Below are 24,586 nucleotides of genomic sequence, written 5' to 3'. Positions count from 1 at the left end.
ATGTGACATATTGAAATCGCGTTTGAATTTGCGCTTGTTTTTTGCTTTCACTTTGCAATCGCGTGAATTGTGTATAGAGAGCGACAGTACTGATTGGTGAGTGATGATAATTTGCGCACCAATTCCTCTGACATCGTCTTATCAATCGTTAGCTTACTATGCAAACATGACAAGTGAAATCTCCCGCAGCTTAAACATGTGAGAGGTTGATCGCGCAGAGAATCGCTGAGCGTTATGTTAGTGCGTGTGTAAAAGCAGCAGGATATATATTTTAGTTCTGCTGAGCCAAATAAGACAGGTCAGGGTGAAGAAGTGACAAAACGGAAAAGTTATGACAAATCAGACTATAAGGCAAAAAGAAAGTGCAGCTTTATGGTTTCATGGACAAAAGAATTTCTGTGGCTGCAATATGACGAGCTAAATAACCAGGGCTGCACATAAGTGGTCCGCAGGTGCGCATTCGCTGTCAAAATAAAAACCCGCACAAGATAAGAAGTTGCAACGCGTGTTTGCGTACATAAGATTTTCAGGAGGAGGACAGACATTTGTTTAGAACTCTTAAAGATGTCGAAGAAGCTCCTTTAAGCAATTACTGTGATGTTCCTCCACCTCCAAAGAAATGTCAGAAGGAGTCCGAACCACAAAAGAAGCACGTATTCTCGGAAAAGTGGTTGCAGGAGGTGAGCTGGCTTCAAACAAATGATGAACGCACAGAGATGTGGTGCAGAATGTGCCGTGAAAATTTAATAAATGACAAATTAATAAAAAGGCATGAACATTTTTTTTGTATCGAAAAAATATCGAACCGTGACACCAAAGTATCGAACCGAACCGAACCGTGAATTTTGTGTATCGTTGCACCCCTAATACACATACATATATATATAAAAACAATTGTTTTGGATAATTTTTTTTGGAATCGGGTCATAAAAATATTACCCAGATGGTGTGCGATCTCTCCCCCGGACACAATTTTCTCACTCATTCAGTCGAATACTTCCTCATCTCCATAGAGGACTGGCACTTACATAATCACATCAAACTCTCCAGCCCACCCCCTTCTCTCTCCGTCTCTCCCCCTGTCCTTTTCTTCTCTTCTCTTTCTTTCTCCCTCTCTCCCATGTGAGCGTGCAGAATAATCTGTTCACTAGGGAGGATTTGTCTGGAGGATAGGAGAAAGATGTGCATGGAGGTGAGGGCTGAGAGTGTATGGCAGAGACAGGGAAGGGGCAACACAACACCCCACAACAGCTCCATTACTTTCTTACTGGCTTAGGCCCCATTGTGCCAAGAACAGAGATCGTGTATGCTGATCGCTGCCTGTTGTTGTGAAAGCACTACAGTGTTTGTGTGGCTGCCAATCTCTTCGTTGCTCCCCAGAGGAGCAGCTACGCAGCTGTGCACGGTGCAGGAAAGGCTAACAGAGACAGAGAGAGAGAGAGAGAGAGAGAGACAGAGAGAGAGAGAGAGAGAGAGAGACAGAGAGAGAGAGAGACAGAGACAGAGAGAGAGAGACAGAGAGAGAGACAGAGAGAGAGACAGAGAGAGAGAGAGAGACTGACTCCTGGCTAAATGCACCACAGCTGGGATGAATGAAAGTGAGATTATGCACAGTAGAGTGGGGACGGCGGGTGGAGCTCAAAAACTTCATTCAAAAATGTGCAAGCCATCTACTTTTCTGTTCACATTACGGAATAAAGTTGCCCAGTGGCCAAAAATACTGGAGAATATTTACAAAATATCGTAGCAACCACATTTATTCAAATACTTAAAAGATCTGTTTCTAGGAAATCGATGTGTGAAATGCAGGTAGAGGCAGAACAATCAAATGAAATAATGTATGTAAAGTAATTCAGCACATTAAAGGCCTTAATCAAAAAAGACTGCATTGCAATTACAAATGCAACACATTTGAATGAAAGAAAGACTGGGATGTCTAGGCATTCAAACAGCAGCAATACAAAGGATTCATTTAAAAAGACTACGAACACTGCCAAACTGCACCTACCCATATCCCCAAAAGACTCCGATTACTTTCACAGAATAATTCAACAATAATGCAGGCTATGGTGCAAACTAATTTTCCATTCTTGCACCAGACACGTTTAGACACTCCAGAAAATAAAGTGTTAAGTGGTTTCAGTATCTTTTTATGCTTGCTAGAAAATGTATTCGCTCCCTTTCTCAAGAAGCTGGGATGATCTCACACAGACGGGAAGAGGGGGAGTGAGTGAGATACTGCAAGGAGTAAAAAAAGGAAGGTGAAACAAACAACTATCATAGTGGTTCACAAGTGATTACACACTGCAATGGTTTCTGACCTGTAGTTAGGTTAAAATAGCACATTTCCTCCTGCCTTCAGTCCAGATTATTAAAGAGAAAACATTGATCTGTCAAACTGTTTCTCAGTATGACAGATCTCTGCAGAATGGCACAGTTTCTAAAGGCCATATTAGTGCTCACATTTTCTCCCCGAGCTTGCTACAAATGGAAACACGGTGTGCAGAATTACCGAGACTTGTGAAAAGACAAGCACACAGAAGAGAATAGACTGAAGGATTCCAAAGGCCAGAATTACACTATTCACACTCTGAATGAGCTTCAGTCTGAATTCTGAGATCTCTAAAGGAATGCTGAAGCCCTGAAATATTCAGCTGAAAGCTTCCCCACCCCCAGACGCCTGCCAGCAAGACCACCAGTTTATTTCAGCTTCTACAAAGAAATGTGGGCTACCTGTCTGTAATCTCTCCTTCTCATATGAAGGTTATTTTATGTGCTTAAAAACATAATTCATTGCCACTGTAAAAGCTGCAGAAGGCACAAGTGAGTCAACTCAGAGAGACTGCCAAGTGATTGAATGAAGAGTCAGAAAATCAGAAGCTAGTGGGAAGCATTCAAACTGTGCAGTGTTTATCTGTTTATCAAACCATGACCCAATGTTCCCGCTCTGCGGGCTAAGCTAATAACTGTTAAATGGGGCCAGTGCACAGCTCTCTGTTATACAGTGAAGACCATAATGCTAGCAGACTGACATTTAAATAAGCCAAAAATAAAAATAAAAAATATGCCACAGCCCCACAGTGCTCCAGAATCATTTTGCCATCTGCTGTCTGCCATGTCAGACACACAAGATGATTTATATACTGAAAGACAGACCCCAGCCTACTCCTGACTTACTGTGCATGTAATATCTGTCAGCTGATTTCTAGTAAAGTCTGCCTACATTTTGTATTCCATGCATGTTTTAATACATGCAAGAAAATCTGCCAAACAACTGAAGGAGGAAAAAGATTCTTGTGACTTCCTCTGTGCGTCATGCAAAATTCATATCATGCACATAAATTATTTATAAGTACTCATCAAGTTTCATCCTCAAAAAGAGATTGGGTATATAAATAAAGACTATTAGCAGGTACAAGACCTGCATCTGCATTGACAAGGTACTACTCATACAATTCTTTGGCCGATTTACTGTTTGGTCGATTGGAAAAGCTTTTTTTTTTTTTTTTTTTTTTTTTTTTAAAAACACCTCTGCAAGCTTCATTGCCCAGCAGAGCAGTTTAACACAACATTACAGAAGAACGGCTGCAGATGCCAATTACATAAGGATTAAACTGGGGGAGGGTTAACAGGCACAGGCTTTAACAGAATAATACTGCATAAAAAATCCTGTCTGCAAGAAGCCTCTATGTGGCTGTGGCTAGCAATCAACAAGAACAAATTCATCAAATTTGGCAATGCCACATAAGCATCATCCATCCAATATCCAGAGCTGGCGGCCCAAAAGGCCGCTCCCTTGATGTGTGACATCTTCCTCATTCACCACAAAGTCTCTGACTTTCATCTACTACTACAGCTCAAAGTCCCACATTTCTAAAATTACACTATTAAGGATGAATTACTTTTGTTCCTTTTTTTTAAATTGAAATGTGCATCTAGTATAAAAATATGGTGTCATTAATAAAACTAAAGCAGTGGCAGATGCTGAAATGATCTGTAACAATACATCAATAGCATTTTTTTTGTTCAGCAAAAGCTATAATTATGTTAACCTAAAATATTTTTTGTAGTAGACATTGTTGGGCATTCACTGACACCAATTTTATATCTACATATACATTCAATTGCAATCAGTGACCTCACGCAATTGAAAAAGAAAAAAAAGACCAAGAGAAATCTTCTCTGGTAGGTTTCAAAATTAGAGAAATGTGTTCCTTGTGAGGGGATAGACCATATTCATGAAGAAGGTACCCTTACCTTTCACTTCCAGGCTGGAACTCTGAAAGCAAAGAAGGTCGACGACGATGGGGCTGGGTGAGGTGGGGATTGTATTCCCTGCTATGATGAGAGGGGTAGTCAACCAGTCCGACGTCCTACAACAGAGACAACAAATCTTATAGAAACTCCATCCTCATTAGAACACCACGTAGTGTTAGTGTTAGAAAACCACAAATACCTCCCCCCAAAAAATCTCCTGCCTTGGTTCTCCTGTAATGTCTTATCTTTTATCTTAACCTCTCTGTCAGTTGGTGATATGTCACACATTCCATCAACTTTCATTGTCCAATGAATATGATGACATAAAGGAGCAGCAAGGTTAAACTAATGGTGGCCTAAAGTCTTGGATCTTCCTGTTGTTCAAGTGGAAAAAAAAAAGCCTTGCAAACACTAAAGGTCAGTGAATGAACTTTTACGTCAGCCAGAGGCCTCTTCTTTCAAGCACAGACAGCTTTGTCGATGATGCGTGGAAGAACATAATCTTGATAATTAGGAGATGTGGGTGGAAATCATGCGGAAGGCCTTGATGCCAACTCCACAACAAAAACATGAACTTTCAACTCAAACATCTAATGAGGGGACCATTTTCAGGTTACGCCAGTGTAATCTGGAAAAACACCTATGGGGGTCTTTGGGGTTAAGCCCTTTCCAGTAGATCTGACTAAAATCCTGTTTACCAAATATCCAAGTAGGAACAGCCAAGCCACAACAGTTTTCATCTTTCAAATGTTTTTCCCTACAAAACAAAAAGGCAACACAAGTGATTCCATTAAAACCATTGTGTGTAAGGCCCCTTACCGTGTGTGCCCGTTGCAGCTGCAGTGGTAGAGTGGCGGGGTTTGGCAGGTGCCGTGTGTCCACCGTCCTCCGGCCCGGCGGCACAGTCTGTGGATGAGAGGACATGCTGGCACAGCCGCTTCCTCTACAGGCAGGAAGTGGGTGTTGCTGTAGAGCAGATGCTGCACATTATCAGCCGTTTCTTTTAGCCTGCAACCTATGAGAAAAGAAAATAAAAGAAAAAAGATTAGACGTTTTGAAAGTTAGGCCAGTGGAATTGCTCTCAATAACAGAATAATCACAAAACTGGCTGTAAGCACAGCTCTTTGATGCTTTCTGGCTAGTACATCCAGAAAAACTAGAGATCTTAGAATGTCATCACATCCCTACCACAGCTGCTCCACCCTTAGTAAAGAAGTGAGAATCCTTGCACCTGCTAGACCCAACCTCTCATTCACAGCCTACTGAATGGCCCACTGTCCACACACGGAGGACTTGCAGACAACACCGGCCAAGACAAGCAACCAGCCAGTAAAAATACTCCGCGCGCGATGGGGTTTTAGGACCAACATAAATAACTCATTTCCAGATAGAGATGTAGGTCTCAGGAGTCAGGCCACTAGATTTTAACTGCAGATGACATTATGTAAACCAGAGTGGTCACATCCACAAGGAGTAGGGCATATATGGACCAAAAAAGTGGACATACAAGTAAAAACAGCCCTGAGTGTAACACATCTCTACCTACAGAATGAGGTATAGGTAGGTCTGTCACATAGGCCTGAGACAACTTTAATTATTAATATATTATATATGTTATCATTATGAACATATATGTGGACCTCAGGCACCTCCTGCAACAAGGAAGGAAATGAAGAGAATTTGTTACTTAAAAGGTAACAGGTGTTAATCACAAGGACAGACATACAGAAGAATAAGTTAAAATTACTTTGCAAGGTAAAGAAAAAAAAGAATCATCTAATGACATGCTAACTGCAATGCAAATACTCAGAAATGGTGGCAGCACGCAGTACTTGCAATGCACTGGCCGCAACCCTGTAATTGGGTTTAAAACCCCATAAAAAAGAGGGAATAACTGCCCTGTCCTCATTACAGCGACCATGCAAATTATAGCAGATGTTGGAAAACATATTTGCAATATAAAAATTAAAGAAAAAATATATATATGAAATTTGTTTCTCAATGGGATGGATGGATGGATACATTTATAGTCTTATTTGTGAGATTTCACTCTCCACATGATGTTCACTGCCATTCTCAGGCACACTTACAAGCCTGCTTTGCTAGTAGTAGTAGTGGATGTACTAGTGCCTGCGACATGTGTCCCTGTGACTTCTGCCAGCAGAGAAATTAGGCCTCCTGCCATTTCTGCAGGGCTTTGGCTAATGACGCCTCCCTCTCACAGCTCATGTTTCAGTGCTGTGTGTGGCACACAACAAGAGGCATGGTGAAATATGGGCACTCAACAGGGGCACTGATCGAAATCTTGACAAGATAGCAAAGTGCTTTAAGTGCACTGCAATTTTGTAAACTGAATGGGAAAGCCACTGTCACTGAGCCAAACGCTCAAAACAAGTCCAAATGCATTTCACTGCTTGACGACAAGATAGGACACATAGTTTCTTCCTTTAGTCTAAAAACACTATGCAAAAACACTTAACAAACATAAGTAGTTATTAAACATATGAAATAAGCGATACCAACTACGTATTCATACGTTAATATGCAACCATGTTTAGTGATTTGATAAATTAATGAATAGAAACTACAAACACATTCTCTTGTTTCATTTGGTTACTTCCCAGTTTTATTGATGACACACATATGAAAGACATGCCCTATATCCTATGTGGAACCCCTCTATTTCCAATACTGTATTAACAGATCGAGCCTTAACTACTGCTACTGGCTGTTAACTGAGCAGCAGTACTTAATTTCTTTAGTGCTGGAATATTAATTTGAGTAATAGAAAGAGAAGCACTTTGCCTTCACTGAGATTAGACTAATTTTAGATTTAAATTATTAAAGAATAGATAATAAGGAAAATGTATATGCTGTTTAGCTCTACAACGAAAAATTAATGTTTCCTATTTTCCAGAAAGTGGCAACATTATTGTGCCGGGCTGCTCCAGAAAAGCTGGCAGGTTAGCAAGTAATGGCAGACAAACATTAAAAACTACAGTCAACCACTGCAATCTGCAAGCAACCAAATGAATCACTTGGTGCAGCAATAGATTTAATCCAGCAACAGCCAGAAGCCTTCAGTAACCACTGCCAACCAGTCAGGGAATACATGTTGTTCCCTAGCAGCTGGTGGTTGTATCACATCCAATATGGCGAACAACTCTTGAGTATTGTGGCCATGACATCACATGACAAACCGCAACGACTGGCTATAGTTCCTCATAGTGAGCTCCTTTCAAGTCTCTCAGCTGGGACAGGCTGAGTAATAATCTTTGCAACTGGTAATAAAGTAGAACTTTTTATAGCACAATGAACCAGTGACCAAATCACAGCACTACTTTGGGCAGAGTACTATTGTGCCAGTCTCCATTGTCTGACTATGATTTTGAGTCTTTTTTTCCCCAGCACAAAGAGGGGCACTATCTACCCTTCCTTCCTGTTCAACTGTCACAAACACAAAGTGTCACTTGATTTCAGTTACGCAAAGGGCTCTATTACGAAAGGCTGAACATGGCTCTGACTGTAAGAAACAGAGGAGCTCTGTAAACATAGGCTCATAGAGGCCACAAGATGGGAAAACACTGCTCAGAGTCTCACACCAACTAGAGACTGTGCCTTTGTGTCTCGCAGTCTAAACTGTGGCTTCAAATATTTTCACAAAACTAGTGCACACTCATTGTTTGGTCAGACAGACTTGAGTAAACAGACCACAGAGGGAAAGTCCTTTAGCAGAAACCCTTAAATAATTTAAGACACTATTGCTGTATTGACATAATGTGTACTATTCAAAATAAAAGGTAAAAAAAAAAAAAAAAAAAAAAAAAAAAAAGAGGCCAGAAAGACTTAAACGGGGTGAGATGAGCCTACCCACGCAGAAACCTCTCTTTGATGACTGTCGTGTTCAGAGAGATTCCCCTGAGAAGTGAGAAAACAAGTCTGCAGGCAGTCACAAGATCGGCAGAGAACAAAAACCCTCAGTCAAGATGAGAGAACCTACACAATGAGTGATCTTTGACATCCACTCTGAAGCGAAAGGGGCCTTCCAGGCAACGGGCTAAACACATGCACTGGCACTGCTACAGACACCCACAGGCAAGTCGTTGGCTTGCTTCCAATGCTGCAAATGAACTCAGTCACCTCACTCTCTCGCTCTAGCGTGCCTTCCTTCCCCACTCTCTTTTTACTCTCTTCTTTTCCACATAGTAGAGTGGGCCTCAACCTTCAGCAGTGCAAGCCAATATTTCATCCTCTTACCCCCACACACCCCACCCTCCCTCTCCATTTTAGGAATGGCTGTGGAAATACTAGCACAGAGCACACAGACGGCTTGCAGTCTTCAAGTGGAGCAGAAGGCAGACTTCAAACAACAGTTTCATTCTACTGATATAAACAGTTATTCAAATCTCGGTGTGCTCAGACTTTGTAGCTTGAGCACAATTTATTGTCCTCATTCCTGAGAAAATTAAAGGATTTTTTTTATATACATGATTGTGAATACTAAAATAGAAGCAAACAACTATTTGCCATGTAAAGATACAGCGCTGTAATTGTATCCCTAGCAGAGACCTAGTTAGCTCACTACCAGCTCCATGTGTTTATTCTGAACTGAAGTAGCTTTGCATGATTTACAGTTCAAGGTAATCTGTGTTTATCCTAAACTGGGTCTTAGTGTATCCCCTCAGTTCATCCACCATCTCAAACAGGCCATTTTAGCTCCCTTACCCCTTCCTTTATGCAAACTTTCTTGTGATTGGCTGCCACTTGTAAACAACAAGTAGGTGAGGCTGCTATACTCACTACCCGGCTCAGACACCCAAAGAGTGCCTCTCTGGGACCTTCCTGTATTTTAAAGAGATGCGAGTGAAAGCAGCATTCAGCTAAGTGACAGGAAAAATGTGGCCACTAGGGCTGTGCGATATGACCAAAATCTCATATCCCGATAGAAGACATCTATCGTCCCAGGGCTCGCAAAATTTCAAAATCCCTGGTAGCCCTTCGGGCAGAGACTCTTCAGTTTTTGGTAGCCCAAAATAAATTTAAGTAGCCCGAATAAAAAAAGAGCAATTTTTTGATTGATGTTTTGTTTCCTGTTTTGTTTCCTTTACAATTTATACATTAAAGTATAATATTGTAAAGGAAACAAAACATTAATCAAAAAAATTGTTGAAAAACAAATTACAACATTGTATAAAAATTACAATCATCAACTCAAATACTTGGTTCTAATTAACCAGAAATTTCTATGAACTTGTAAGAACTGTGTAGAACATGAATCAGTCTGTGTCAGATCCTGAATTTGAAATTTCCACTGAAGTCACGGGTAAGAGGCAAGTGGAACCAACATCTAGGCCATTTGCTTTTTGAAGTTTGCAAAGACTGCTAAATTGTGCCACTGGTAGTTCACTCTTTGCAACATAGTACGTTGTTTTAAACAGATTTTTCAGGTTTATTTTTAGTATGTTATTTGCAATTGGTGTTTGTTCTGGAAAAGATATTGCAGGCGATGGTTTTACCGACGTTATCGCTAATGACAACACATAAAAACAGGCGCTTGTTCGTCGATAGTGTGGTTATATTAAATATAAGAGAAAGAGAGAACTTTAAGAAATGAATATAGCCACTACAGTGACCATCAAAACGGTGAAAAAAAATATTGCCGTAAACAGTTTATTTTGTGACACCACAAAAACGATAGCGTAAAATGAAACAATAGACGTTTTTATATCGTCATCCGATATATATATTGTTATATTGAACAGCCCTGGTGGCCACTGCATCAATTTGTTTTTGTCTTTGATTCTGGTGATCTCATCCAACATCCAGATGTTCCAATTGTTGCTTGTTCCCCCTTGAAGAAAAAAAAAGTTGCTTGCTCATCCAAATTAGATACTGTACTGTCATTTTTGTTCATTTTAAACCAATTCGATTACCATTACACAGTAGATTCGCTTACACATTAACCTAAAAAAAAAAAAAACATTTTATCTACATGGCAGAAGATTTCTTACAGGTACTGAAAGCACACTCTCCTACAGTCTTGGTAAACTCCTGTATTAACATTTACAAGTGGTGTAAGCTTGTGTTTCAACGGGACTTTAACCTGAGTGTGTCCATGTATTTTTTCGGTCTTTACCAGTCTGCAGCTGATCCAGTGAGAGGAGAAAAAGCAGTCTGTTCACACATCTTTGCACTTCCTGTGCAACTTTGTTTCTTTATATAGCACCAAATGGTTATGGGCAAAATACATTTCAGATGTACGAACTGCCCAGACATATCAGGTGATCTGAGACAGGTCTGGTTAATGTCACTGGACACCCTTAACATCTTGTGGTAGTCATAACATGATTTCATATTTTTCAACTCTGGTGCTCCTATTATTTTTTTATTTTTTTATTTTTTTTGGGGGGGGGGGGGCAACTTGCAGTCCTATAGCTAAATCTGGAGAAACTTTAGCATAGTCTTGCACATTCATGCAGCTCTACTCCAACATTTTTCCTCGTTCCCCATCCACTGAAATTTAACACAGAAACAGAGCCCTTGCAATTAATCCACTGAAGCCTAATAATTAGGCCCAAATAGATCTTTTAAGGTCAAAAGACATAAAGAAGGTCAATGCCCATCCTAAGATGATACAGTGGAAATCATTACACTATTTCCAAGTGAGCTCACCAACTTCGTTTTATATTTAAAGACAAAAAAAGGTTTCTCTTGACACTGATGTTTCCCAGACATGACTTTGCCTTGTTTCACTGTTTAAATAATTCATTCTGATCGGCCCGTGTCATGAACAGAAACGCCAAGAAGAAGACGTACAACAAAAAGTAAAATGAAAAAGAAGAAAAAGAGAGAAGGTGATTGTAAATACCTTTCAGTTAATCTCAGAACAATAACACTTAAAGATCCAAACCAAAATGCACCAGCATTTCTACTGCCAGGCTGAAATATCAAAACAATGACGACAAGGCAGACTGCTGCCATTAAAAAGTAGGATGACGACATAAAAATCAATGCTGTAAAGAGGTCATGATGCAAGATATCCTTATTGTGAGTACATATTTAATCTAAGACACAGCCATAAAAAATGTTGTTTTTTTTAAAGAACACAGGCACGATTTGTGCCAACAGACAACCCGTGTGATATGCGATGATCAGCGGCATCTGATATCAGATTTCTTGTGTGTTCAGCATTTAGGTTTTGAAATGTGCATCAGAATTGGCAAATCTCAATATGTTTGGACTAGTAATGAATATGGGGATATGAAGATATATCCATCTATCACTAACACCCAGACCAACACGTATGTGAAGCCCTCCTATAACATCAAAACAGAAAGACTGCTCAGAGTTTTCAGCTTGAAATAAGGTTAAACTTACACTAATGTTGGCTTTCTGTGTCTATTTTAAAAAGCACTGGGACCAAAAAGGCTAAGAGGTAAAGTATACTTCGCACACTGTGGCAAATTTGGTTAATCTAGAGATAACATACAAAGATGTCAACATTCAAATATCTGAAAATCAGGCCAGAATCTGTGTTTTATTTTTGAATAATCTGGCAATAGGTGCAAGGATGCTAGAAGCTTTCCTAATGATAACACTGCTAGCTGCCACATAGGAAAGCAGTTACCCTAGTTACCCAAACACTGCACCCTACCCCTGCTTGACTTTCACAAAGGAAATCTGCGGTCACAACACACAGTCAGCAACTGAAGACATTGTGCAAAAAGTGTGAACACCCACAGTCAACTTTGACACAGCTGTAATTTGCCTTGATAGAAAGAGGTACAATGACCCTTAACCACAGCCTGTCAGACCTTTCATTTTAAATCTGACGGAACAGCACTGCCTATCACACTAACAGCAGCATGATTAGAAACAAAGACACCTGCAGCCATGAGACATGAGTAAAAAAGAAAAAAAAAAATAACAACAAAGCTATTTCAGACACCGTGGCTGAAAATGAAAGTGGAAGTATTCAAGTATAAACAGCACAGGAAGCTTCACTGATATGACTCTTATTAGGTAAAATAACCAATATAATGCTACCCAAATAAGGTCCTTTAAAACACAAACCTACTGTGCCATTTAGTTTGACAAGAAAAGTAGAAAAATAATGCTTGCCATACAATGCAATACTATGCTTAAAAGCCTTTATATTCTGTGCACTGAAAAGAAATGTGTCAAAAGTAGGTCACCTAATTTGTTGCATATGCATCACATATATTTTACACTTATTAACATTAATGCTGCTTAGATGTCTATTTCAGGCTGTAGTGCCCAGATGTGAACCAGTACTGTGTTCTCATAAGAAAATCTTAAAACTTTTAGATTTGGTGGGTATTAGGGTTCAGTATTGCTGCCAATTTAGGGTTGGACACTACACAAGGCCACAGCCCAAAAGCTAAGTGAAGCACTAGATTTGCTAGGTTTGCTACAGAGAACCATCAAGGAAGTCATCCCTGAGAGCTGTTTGGAAAAGGGGTACGTACTTTCAAAAATATCTTGGCCATGTCTACCACAGGCTTTAGCCAATCAGATCAACAGACCGCAGGCTACAGAGGAAAAACAAGGCAGTTTCAGAAGCTCTAAAAGATAGACAGCAGAAATTAAATTAATGACACATCACAGTTTATCTACCTTTGTAAGATGAGTCAGCTGACTGCATGACTCATCTTTTAACTTTTTTACCTTATACGCAGATAAAACTTAGGTTTGAAACCATTTTAGTAGTTTAGCTTTGGGAGATGCTCTGCTGCACACCTTTAAGGGAAACTTCTATGAGACTGGTATGCTGAAGCTATTAGTATAAATGTGTAGTTTAAAAAAACAACAACTATGATTCACTTACTATTATACCCACAGTAAACAACCAAAAGAAAAATATATAACTACTATGAATAATCCACTAGAATAGCTGTATCAGACATAAGGTAAAAAGAATGTGAAGAAGAAGAAGAAGAAAAAATGCATTTGTATTTTGCAATAGACTACACGCATCATTGTCACCATTTCAACACAGACTTTAAAATGGACTAATCTGACAGGAAAGGACTAGCCAGGAGGAGGTGAGAGACTAACAGAACCAGCGATTGGCTGTCCTGAAAATCCAGATGTGGTCATCCAGCTGTGTCTATGGTGTACAGTAGAGCCATTATTGGATTTCCTGCCTGTTCCCTGGCTACTGGCCGCTTCAGCGACATTGTGTGAAATTACATAAGGCTCGCCCTGCCCCCTCCCTGCTGCCCAGTGTAGAACACAGGCCTTCACACACTGCCAACTATGACTCCCTGTAATCATGCAAGCAAAGCCACTCAACCAAAACACTCTTGAGGATCTAAAAGATACTCCCCTTCTGCTCACTCACACATGCTGACGCCAGGGAAGCAAAATTTACGTAATTTCTCTGGTAACTCCATTATGAAGAATCAACAAAAATCTTAATAAGCGTCTAAGAATGAGTTTACGGGAATACGCCTACATACAAAACAAATGAAACCACAAAGTGAGAATGCAAAATATTGAGGAAACTGGTTAGAAAGTAAACATTGATACACACTGAACTCAATACAGTCTAAAAAATTTAGAGAACTTTTTCGAGCTTCTAATCCAACATATACGCAGTGTGACCCGTTTGTGGAAGCTGTTCCTAAAACCTGTAACACCATATACACGACCAACAAACTAATCAAATCCTTCGCTCCATATGTCATATTGGGGAATGGAATTATAATAGACATCAAGAAAAAACAGGCTGACAGTCAAATGGATAAAATGGTGGCCACAATCATACACCTATGGTGGTGATTCAGACATCCCTGTACCAATAAATACTGTGCTGAGGCTTGAGACTGGCCGCAAAAGAGTCCACTGAAAACTCAAATGTTAAAATGCACAACTGAATAGCATGTTTAGAGTCCAGTACAAAAGCAACTTAGGTGTCTATGACTATTTCTCCCCTTGTAAAGCAACTAAATACATGGTAGCTGGATATCTGTACGGCTTCTTTGACTGATAGGTGTGCTAGGAAAGGCCACAAAAACCAAAATCTGTCCCAAGGCCTCACCTCTGACAATTCAAACTACTGAACTGGACTGCTCCCCTGCATGTGTAGCATTTTAATAGTCTTGTAGCACTAATTAGCAGCTTTTGTGTCTTTAAAAGTGAAGCTCACTAACCAACCTAAAGTCTAGTTTTGAACCCTCAAGATTGGCATTTCTGCTGTCGCCATCTTGGTTTCAAAATTCAGATGTGACAGGCAGGGGAGTTTTTGATTGTGAAACCACTTGCTGGCTGGTTGACGGCTTGTGAAGCAGAAGTCACCACCCAATAAGTATACCACAAATAATTCTACTCTTCAAAACAGTGTGACCAAGATTTACAAAATAAACCCAATTTCTAGTACGACTGACAAAATGAGAGACTGAGACCATAAACTCAGCAGGAAATCGTTTACTAAGTCAAATACGAAGGCTTTTCCTTATATACTTCCATAGAAACACGTCTTTTTGCAACCACAGCTATCACCATCTGGTGGCATTCAGATAGAAAATAGGCCAAAGGCTTGGCTTGACGTTTCCTACCTGGAAGCTATGTAAAGCCATGTTTTAGTTTGTATATTGACAAAGCTAAATGATTACATCTTCTGCTAAGTGTCTGCATTATGTCCGAGATTTAAAGGTACTTTCTTTCGCTTCCGACTGTTGTATTATCACATACATTCTGGATTTTATTAGCCAAAACTGGCCTATGGAGGATATTCAATGGTAAGTAGGTAAGTAAAACCACTGGAAACAACTCAAGTTCTCTATCACAATGCTAAATTATATTGTTCATTTATTCTTTGAGTATACTTGTAAAATTAACAGTTATGCAAATGCACTACAAGTCAGGCAAATACAAAAATCTTAACTAAATAATATAAATTCAAGTTGTCTAGATAAACCTTATTCATTCAGGTCAGAAATGTCAGAAAATGCACAACAATACTCCAACTCCGCCTTCATAACTTGTCTGGTAAAGTTCACAAAGTAAAGATAAGGAATTGTTCATGTAACAGTTTACATTTTATGCAGAAATTGTTGTATGGCCATTACTGTTAGAGTACAAAATATCATTTATCTGTTACTGACACACAAAGTTATTTCCCAGCTGTGTGGGACATGATAACATGAAGCTTTAACTTATGAATCTCCCTTTATTCTCCATTGGCTCTTTAAAGTCCACCTGACATTCAGCTCTCAATTCTAAGCAGCAGGAAATAAAACTGAGGAGTGCACTTGTCTGCTGAGCTGACCTACGTCCCCCACACTGCTGCTTAATTATTCAAGAACTTTGAAATGTTCTTCAGTATGGCAGCATGCAACCCGAGTGCCTTTTTGCCCCTCATGATAGCAGCTTCATAGAACTTCCAGTTGTGCATGACAAGGTGTCTGTGCGTGTACACTGACAGCGTGCATGTATTGCCAAATACTAAAGTCCATATATGCCTCCAGTATTGACACAGATGGCACAAACAATACACCGCTCCCAAATATGACACACAAGCTTGAATGAATTAAAGTCAGGGAACCATTTAAGCAGGGAATAAATCCAAACATTACAAAGCAAAGACCAGATGTCATATCAACAGCTTGATGTACAGACAGATTCAAAAGGACTAATTTGTTCCAAACTGCACTGTCATGGATCCAAGGTACATGTCAAGACAGGAGTTCAGTCCTCTCACACAAGCACACGCAACCAGTAATTACACTTTCATACCTCTCACTTCTACAGTGGAATACAGCTGATATGTGTTCATCAACTCTCAGCTTGGCTAACTAACATCCTTTAATAGGGGGGGAAAAAAACAAATAGCAATGCTGTAACACACTCCTAGTAGAAAACTTGGGCTAATCAGAGAGGCAAATGCAACACTACCCACACTGGTAGCCTACACACAAACAAGAGTAATGCCCTTTACCATGCTGTCATCTGTGTTGCGTAACTGAGTCAAGTGAATCACTTACCACAGAGCCATTTCTAATCTTTGCTAATCCGCTGTCTGGCTCTCTTTTATAGCGTTTAAATATGGGTGACTGGTTTTAATAGCAAGAATGTTTCATAGCTAGGGAAATCAAAACAGAACACCTTATGAATAATAAATGACTACCTTCTAATAACAGCATCCAAACGCAGGTGTATCACAAGAGGTTTTGAGATGGTGTTTTACAACACAATAAGAAGTGCTAAGTATCTTTTCTTCTGACCATTTAATTATCTTCGTAATTGTATCGATAAAAAAAAAAAGAGTAAATTAAGTAGCTCAACATTAAACATTTGATCATATTCTCTCATATTTAAAACGCAGTCACATCTAATCTTCAAAGTCACCGACTAAAAGAGAAACTCGTGACATTTAATAAAAAGGAGCAAGCTAACCTAAAAAAGGAAAAGATACCACGATTCCTGTATTAGATAATTGTAACAAAAGGAAGTGAAGTCTGGTGCTCAAAAAAAAAAAAAAAAATCTTGTTACTAACCTAAGATTCAAGTGTTTTACGATAAAGCATGGGCTTATAAAACGTGTTCTTCCACATACCAAAAAACCCCACTAGAAATGCATACTGCCACAACATGAATACAAACAATAGTAGCAGTTTAGACTGCTGTTTATACAGTTTTTGTAATTGACAGGAACAGGTAGTGCATTAACGCAGTGATAGAGCGCCATACCAACTGTCAACATTATCTACAGCCTATTTACCACAAAATTATTCTGGAAGTACTTTGTATGCAACACAAACATACAAAAGCCAAACAGCCAAAAAATAAGGTATTGTTTAAAAACCTGATAGACTACTTTACAATAAAGGTCAACATGAACACCCTAAAGAGTGTAAAACAAAAATGTCTACTATAACAAGATAGGCAATCAGTTTTCAATGTTTATACATATGAGGAATTTTACAGGTTATTTCTCAAGCAACACAAATTCCTGATTGAAGAATAGATCTCCCGTTTTTAAACTTTGCAAGGTGATGGACACAGAATCGGTCTGACCTCCATACGCTTTCAACCCCAAGGTCAGCAGACCGAACATGCCCAACCTCCTCCTCTCTATAACTGCCTAAATGTTAAAATTAGATTACTTAGATGATTAGGGCAGAAATCTGAAGCCGCAGGATAACCAATATCAGAGACATTTTCTTTGAACAACACGTCACAACAAGTTTTTCCATTTGCAATCACAAAAAAATAAAAAAATTAAAAAATAGCACAGCTGCCTAACTTCGGCCCCCCCATGTAGCCACTAGAGCTGGGGTGGTACCATTGTCCAGTTCAATGGCACTTAGATTGTAATCTGAAGCAGAGCAACAGACCAGCTGTGCTTGATCATAATATTCTATCACACTGAGTCATGCATAACATTCTCCACACACAAAACCTACCAGGTGCAGTCCACTAGTGAGCAAGAAATGCTAGACAGCTGCACTTACTCATCCAGTGAGAAGGAAACTGGGTTGGAGGAGGGAAAGAGCCTGTGAGGCAGTTTTACAGAGACTGCCTCATATTTCTCTCTTAGGTTTCCACATGTAAACTTGAGGGTTCATGAAGTGCACCACGTACTAAACTTGTGTCGTTTCCCTATAATCACTCTGTTTGTCCAGCAGTTAGAGTAAATAAACATTTAATTTGCTGTGTCAAGTGCTAAGTGTTGGAAAAGTCACATCTGCTTGGATTTGCTGCATTATGAGGGTAAGAAACCATGTGAACTTGTGATTTAATTCCCCATCCAACTGGCCTGTCAATAGCCAAGATTCGGGTAGAGATTTGAACCAAGGCTTTAGCTGATATAAAACAATGGCTTACAGCCCTGACACACCAAGCAGACAGATGAGTTGGATTGCATGTGGACAAATGTCACCAGATCTAGTAAGCTGTTAACATCTGATTAAGAATGTATATGCATGGTTTGACACTGGCCAACAAAAAGCAAGTACAAGGCAAGTGTTGTTCCCGTACCACAAATACCATTTCTAAAATCCAAATAAAATCCTTATAGAGCACTAAGGACACTCAACTGAGTCCGAATCAAGAAAAATTACATTTGCCTACCTACATACATTCATACATGTACATTTCTTCATTTTTACAAGGATTGGTCAAGTCTGAAGACATACAGCATATAAAGCTAGCAGTTAGGATGTATATAGACAGACGTTGTTTTGCCTAATATGCATGCTGTGCTACATCCATTATCAGAATGTGAAGAAACAACCGCTATGACTTCAGTTCAAAACTTGTGTGCACTGTGCTGAAGAAATATCAACTAAAATTGGACTATAACCAGGCCTTACTTTCCTGTAATTCAAATATGTACCACGAGAAGGAACAGTGAGCCAGTGTAGCATATATTTAACCAGCAAGCCATTAAAAACATTCTTATTTATGATGATAGCATAGGAAAAGGCAAAGCCTTGTAATGAAACGTGGTTAGGGCTGTAAATCTTTTAAACACGCGTTGTAATTTGAGTTACAAAAAGGTATTCTGCATCGCTTCACTTGGGTTCACCATCTCCACCATGGTGTTGCCTATTTGCCAAAAACACCCAGTTGAGGTGTTTTGGCAAATATTTAATATTTCTTTCCCCAAATTAAAAACATGCTTAGGCACTACACCCAAGTCTCAAGCATTCATTATATACTTTCTACATCCACAAGTCCACTAGGATCAACTCAGGTTTAGAATTTGATTGCAAAGATCCATGTGGATGTTCATGTTTTTTGTTTGTTTATTTAGGGGGGTAACCATGCAAAATCTATAGAAAATTTACAGTACATTGCAATATCTATGCATGAACAAGTTGACTTCAAAGTAGTATAACAGAACATTAGTTTGTTATCGGGTGTCCAGCTGACCATGTATGGGTCTGGAGTAGGGATGGGTACCGGTATCCGGTGCCATGATGGCACCGGTTCTGACATAAACGGTAGTAACCAGACCGAAAAGCAGCGCACATTTCGGTGCTTTATTTCGGTGCTTTTTTTCCTGAGCTGTGATACACTTTCTTCTTCCTTACATTTGTATTGGCCGTTGGCAAACAACTGAAAGGTGCATTACCGCCACCAACTGGTATGGAAAGATACACTTTAGATTCTAGCCAATCATTTTAAGTTTCCGAGAATAGTAGGCGGGTCCAGGTACGTACGTTCTTTTAGAGCAGAGCTACAGATTAAAAATGTCCAAGGCGAAGCGGTCAAAAGTCTGGCTGTACTTCACAGCAAAAGATGCAAACTCAGCAGCTGCAACAAGTGCTTTAAGCTGATACTGGGATACTGTCAAAGAAGGTAACACCTCAAATCTGATGAAACACCTGGCGACGCATAGTGTTTTTTTTTAAAGCCGAGAAATGCGCCGTATTTGATAGCTTGCTGCAAGACCTCACACCGAGCACATCTACTGCTTGTGGGTTGCCTGTTATCGGACCCGGAATTAGCAACATCCCCAAAAACCCGAAGAGGAGAGTCCTGGCCCCTAGCCCTGCCAGTGTAGCAGAAATGATGACGGATGATGATGCAGCAGCAGCCGTTCTTCTCTGCGTGAGTAGCTTAATGTTGTTCGTGTGTAATTTACGTTGAGTAGGCTAACCACGTTATTACATTAATGCATGTAAGGTGAACAGCAAACACCATCATAGCTACATGCAGCTGTCTTCTTGTTTGATGGCAGATACTCCCTTCACCCTGGCCAAAAAGGCTAAAATGACCAAAGAAAAAGTGGAAAACAGTTAAACATGAGAGGTTTTTGGACAAAGTTTGTGTTTTTTTCCATTGTTTAAGCACTGCTTCCAGCCAAGAATGATACCATATATGCCCCATAGCTGCAGAAAAGGCTAACATTGTTATCTTTTTACAAAAAAACAGCTGAACATGAGAGGTTTTTGGACCACTTGTGTTTTCCATTCTTTAAGCACCGGTTTGAGCACCGTTTAAGCACCGGCACCGTTTCAAAAGTACCGGTTTGGCACCGGTATCGGATAAAACCTAAACGATACCCATCCCTAGTCTGGAGTGTATTCAAGACTGATCTGACAGTTCAAATGTAACAAATGCAAAAAAAGAAAAAATGTAATCAAATTTGAGGCAGTCTTTTACTATGCATGTACTGCAAATGCTCACATTACTCTGACTATAACACCATTTTTAACTCATCTAGAATATGATTTTAGTTACAAGAGTTAGATGTGTTGCACATGCTCTTCCTGTATATGGTATATTTTGTTGTTTGTGGAAGATTACCTGCTATATCAGAGGCAGCTAATGGTAACATAAATAAAAAATAAAGAACTTGTGACATTTATTATTATGAAAGAAAGACATTTGGAATTTTAATGGAAATCTTTGATTTATGACGATGCAATGTGCTTTGTCTTCCCACAAGAATTTACTGTAAGGATTCATCTTTCACAATGAAATAAAATGAAATGAGCAAGAACTTCCCCTTTCTGGTTTCATAACTCTGTTGTGTTTCTTAATAAGAGAAGAAATTGAACTAGCGGTGTAACGGTCTCCCTGAGGCTCCATGCAGAGCACGGGATTATCTCCTGCCCCCATTACCCTTCTGGAAAAGGGGGAGATATCGCCTCACTCAGATTTAACTCTTTACAATCCTGACACTATGCAATACAGACTCCAATTTTGAGGATTCACATCAGAATTAGATTTTTGATTTTGAGTGCATTATGGATTATTAGGAGGTTTAAAAGCTTTTCAGCCTGCCTGATCACACACCAAGTGTCTACAAGTACTATAACTGCTTGTAATATCAAGTGATTTTACATTAATGTACTAAATAAGCTAAACAACCTGCGCAATCAAACATCACACAGAATTTGTACTAGAGCACATTTAATGTCCAGTCCAACCGATTTTAATATGCAGCTGTCCAGAAAAATTGAGGGCTGAAGCTTAGGAAAATGATATTTGTTTCTAATAATACTTAGCTTGAAGCCCCCGGAATAACATATTACGGTGTCATGACGCAGTACCGGCGCAATATTTCCCCCACCCGACCTGCTGTCACAGCCATTACTGTCATTACTTTAACAACAGCGTGGGCTTCAATCCAATACATGAATGTAAATGCAGACAAACAAGGATGACTACATGAATGAGACAATCACAAGATTACATAAAAGCTATGGCGGAGAAACTGAGGGATTGCTTCATCATTACTGATAACTGCAGGAACATTATTTGTACATTAGCCAACGTTGGTGGTGAAAATGGCATTAAACTAAACAGCTGATTAGCCATTTTCAGTAACAAAACACCCTCCTTGTTGCTATAAAGAGCATGTGTATAAAAATAGCTTCAGTAACACACACACATACATCATAATATCCTAACTACCCATGTGCTCATGTTCCTTATGCTAATTAGCAATGTGGAGCAGTAGGTGGTTAAACCATGCTAGTGTTGGGAGAGGGGTGGGATCTGATGTATAAATATCAGAGTGAAAAAGAAATAAATCAGAGGGTTTTTCCCTTTATTTATCTTCCAACTATCTTTAGATATTATGGAAATTTGTCCCAATTTGACTTGTGCACTGTACCAGATGTTTAACGGGAAAACTTCCTGCTGATAAAGTTAGATGTTTCAGTTGACAGGAAGTAATCTAAAGCAATCAGTTGTTTAGCATAACCTATCACACAAGTGTTATAAAGCACTGGAATAGCTATAAGACATGCAAAATAAACACATGGATTGCATTTAATACTGATTGATTTTGAGTGAAACACATTTCATTCATTTGTGATAAGGCATTACACAAACACACTCATATTGTTGTCCAACTTTTTTAGCTCTGCTACAAACCTGTGGTCTTACCACAGATCACTAATTTTATCATTGGTGACGTGCATAATTTATGTACTAATGGAAAGAGGGAAATGCATTGACTCTTTGGTCATCCGTGATAAAGTGCATCAAAGTGGCTTACCAACTTAGTCAAACTATATCCAGGGGAAAACCCTGTTTTATAACCAGAGAGGACAGATCAGTAAATACATAATTTAATCCCAGATATCCAGACAGTTACAGTTTAAGGTTTGCAAGTTTTTAAATATACATTGCCATACCACTATGTATGTTCGCAATTGTGTGTTCGCACACGTTTCAAACGTAGGCACATAAAAGTAAGATATGAGACAAAATATGAGTTTGTGTTTCTTAGGGAACAATCACAGCAACACAAATTTCACAAGACAAATGACTATTATTTGATTGCTGATAATCGGCTTTTATCTACAGTACGTGTTACAAGAGTTGAAGATATACACTATAGAACAAATAACTTTAGACAACAAGGACACCATCGAGCTGAACGTCCTCCCTAGCGTTCAATATTAGGAAAACGTCTTTTAAACTATTTGTAACTCACTACCTTAGGTATCCAACCAAAGTGTTTTCAGTCTCTACAGAATTAACAGATGTGTCTCAATAGCGATTAACTACTTAGAACCACTAAAATTTGAATGTTTTTATGACGGACTATCATTACATAGACTGACTGTAGAGACAGGAATGCAGTTTACCGTAAAATACACAGAGGTCCAAAACCCCCAGTCCAACTCCAGCAAGTATACTCACTCAGCAGCAATGTTGAGAAGCCAAACACTAACGCAAACTCCCTACAGTCCCTCTTTACTTTTGTTTTTAGAGACTTGACATCAAGCTGCTTACAAACCTACTGCACGCCAAATATAGCTTATCAGGCATCTGACAACAAACCAATGCGTCCCCGCTAAAGCCGATTCAGCGCATTACGTTCACTTCATGTACAACCAGTGTTTACAAACGCAAACCGGGCGCTATTGTGCATAGCCAAGTTAGCAGGCTAAATGACTTAGCTTGAACCCATTTTCTGGTACCGTATAGTAAAAAGTTGACAATCACTAATATTGTCGGATATTGGTCGTGTTGTGTATGGAATAGCGTCAGTAACGAATCACCACCAGTGTATGATTAATTCAGCTAAATAAAACTGGCGCTGGCTACTCGGTCATTCTGACAGCTAGCTTGGGAAGCTAGCCCTGGTTAGCCACTAGCCAGCCTAGCCTAGCCATGTAGCACGTGTTCCGGATTTATAAAATAACTAACTAGCTGGGAATAACCAGCCAACTAGCACTACTGTGGCAAGATGGGTAACCAGCTAGCCGAACACCGCTAAAACATTTAATTTCATACAGGTCTGACGGACCGTGTAACTATAGCACAGCATAGAGACCCGAAAAGGTCAATACTGCTGTTTCTCCTCCAAAGAATAGCCGGACCCCGTCATCCAACAGCAGAACAGACCCCCCCAAAACCAATGGACAGCGAGCAATGAAAGCTAACTAACCTTAGCGGCGGGGCAAAAGAAATCATTCGGTGGTGTTATCGCACTGTGACTAACGTCCCAATCCTCGTCACTCGGTCTAATTTCGCTTAAAGGTCTTCTTGCTTCGACTGAACGTCTCTCCCCGGGATTAATCCACATGAAAGAGTAGTTTTCGTTTTCATTTAATCCGCTAGCGGTTTTCGGATACGTCGTGCCTGTTCCTGCACAACACAGTGGTCTAGTACTACTCCCTGAGCTGCTGCTGCTGAGACCATAGCAGGGCTGAACCGCCTCTGTCTTTCTCAATAGGTCCATAAGCTCTCTCGCTCCTCCTCTTTACTCAAAGCACTGCACATTTCCCATGCCCACAGCATATTCAAAATGATAGTAATTTGGCATGACTCATTTTCATTGGTAAATAAAATGTTATGATTAATTTTCCAAATAGATTTATAGGTGTGCTATTTAGGTGATTAACAAATATATATGTATAAAGCATACACAGTGCAGCTGCTTAAATTTACATCATAATCTAACACACTCTACAAACAGTCCACAAGAATTTCCATCTTATCCTGGACTTATTGGTACACATTAGACTCAAACGCACTGGCCCTCTCCAGCTACACCCCTCCCTGCTCCTTTATGAACCCAGAGCCTCCAAAAAAAGGGGGTCAACCCAAGCATTAAAACTCCAGGAAGTCTACATCTGTGCTGCTTGATTCCCATGGAGAAGTACAAGCTGTGAATACACTGACTTAACATTGAAGGATAGTATTCGGGAGATCACAACATGCCATGCTGTGAACTGAGTTGATGACTCTGCTGAAGCCGGTGCCTTGCAAATGATCTGAAACTGCTTTCTCTACTTCACACTGGCTTCTAAAGTCACCACCCATGCTGCATCTACTTGAGTCACAGAGAGCATTTTGTGGAAAATGTCTGGCTGCCTTGTGGTTTTTTTGT

The 24,586-nt window shown here is 39.7% G+C and overlaps 1 protein-coding gene across 8 annotated transcripts in view; it reads right to left on the bottom strand.

Moving 5' to 3' along the window:
* The window catches only part of ncor2 (nuclear receptor corepressor 2), a 96,993-nt gene extending 73,078 nt beyond the window's left edge, over positions 1-23,915 (bottom strand). For 4 of the 8 annotated variants that reach the window (XM_085179427.1, XM_085179431.1, XM_085179428.1 and 1 more), the window contains exons 1-3: positions 23,642-23,914; positions 5,077-5,272; positions 4,258-4,373 (exon numbers count right to left, since the gene is read on the bottom strand). In XM_085179427.1, the coding sequence (XP_085035553.1) occupies positions 4,258-4,373; positions 5,077-5,181 (221 nt within the window). In that variant the 5' untranslated portion in view covers positions 5,182-5,272; positions 23,642-23,914. The other 4 variants (XM_085179423.1, XM_085179426.1, XM_085179424.1 and 1 more) reach the window with 3 other exon arrangements.
* Positions 23,916-24,586: the final 671 nt, after the last annotated feature.

Source organism: Neolamprologus multifasciatus, chromosome 12 (genome assembly GCF_963576455.1).
Source record: "Neolamprologus multifasciatus chromosome 12, fNeoMul1.2, whole genome shotgun sequence".
NCBI lineage: Eukaryota > Metazoa > Chordata > Actinopteri > Cichliformes > Cichlidae > Neolamprologus > Neolamprologus multifasciatus.
This window is presented reverse-complemented; position numbering and strand designations above follow the sequence as displayed.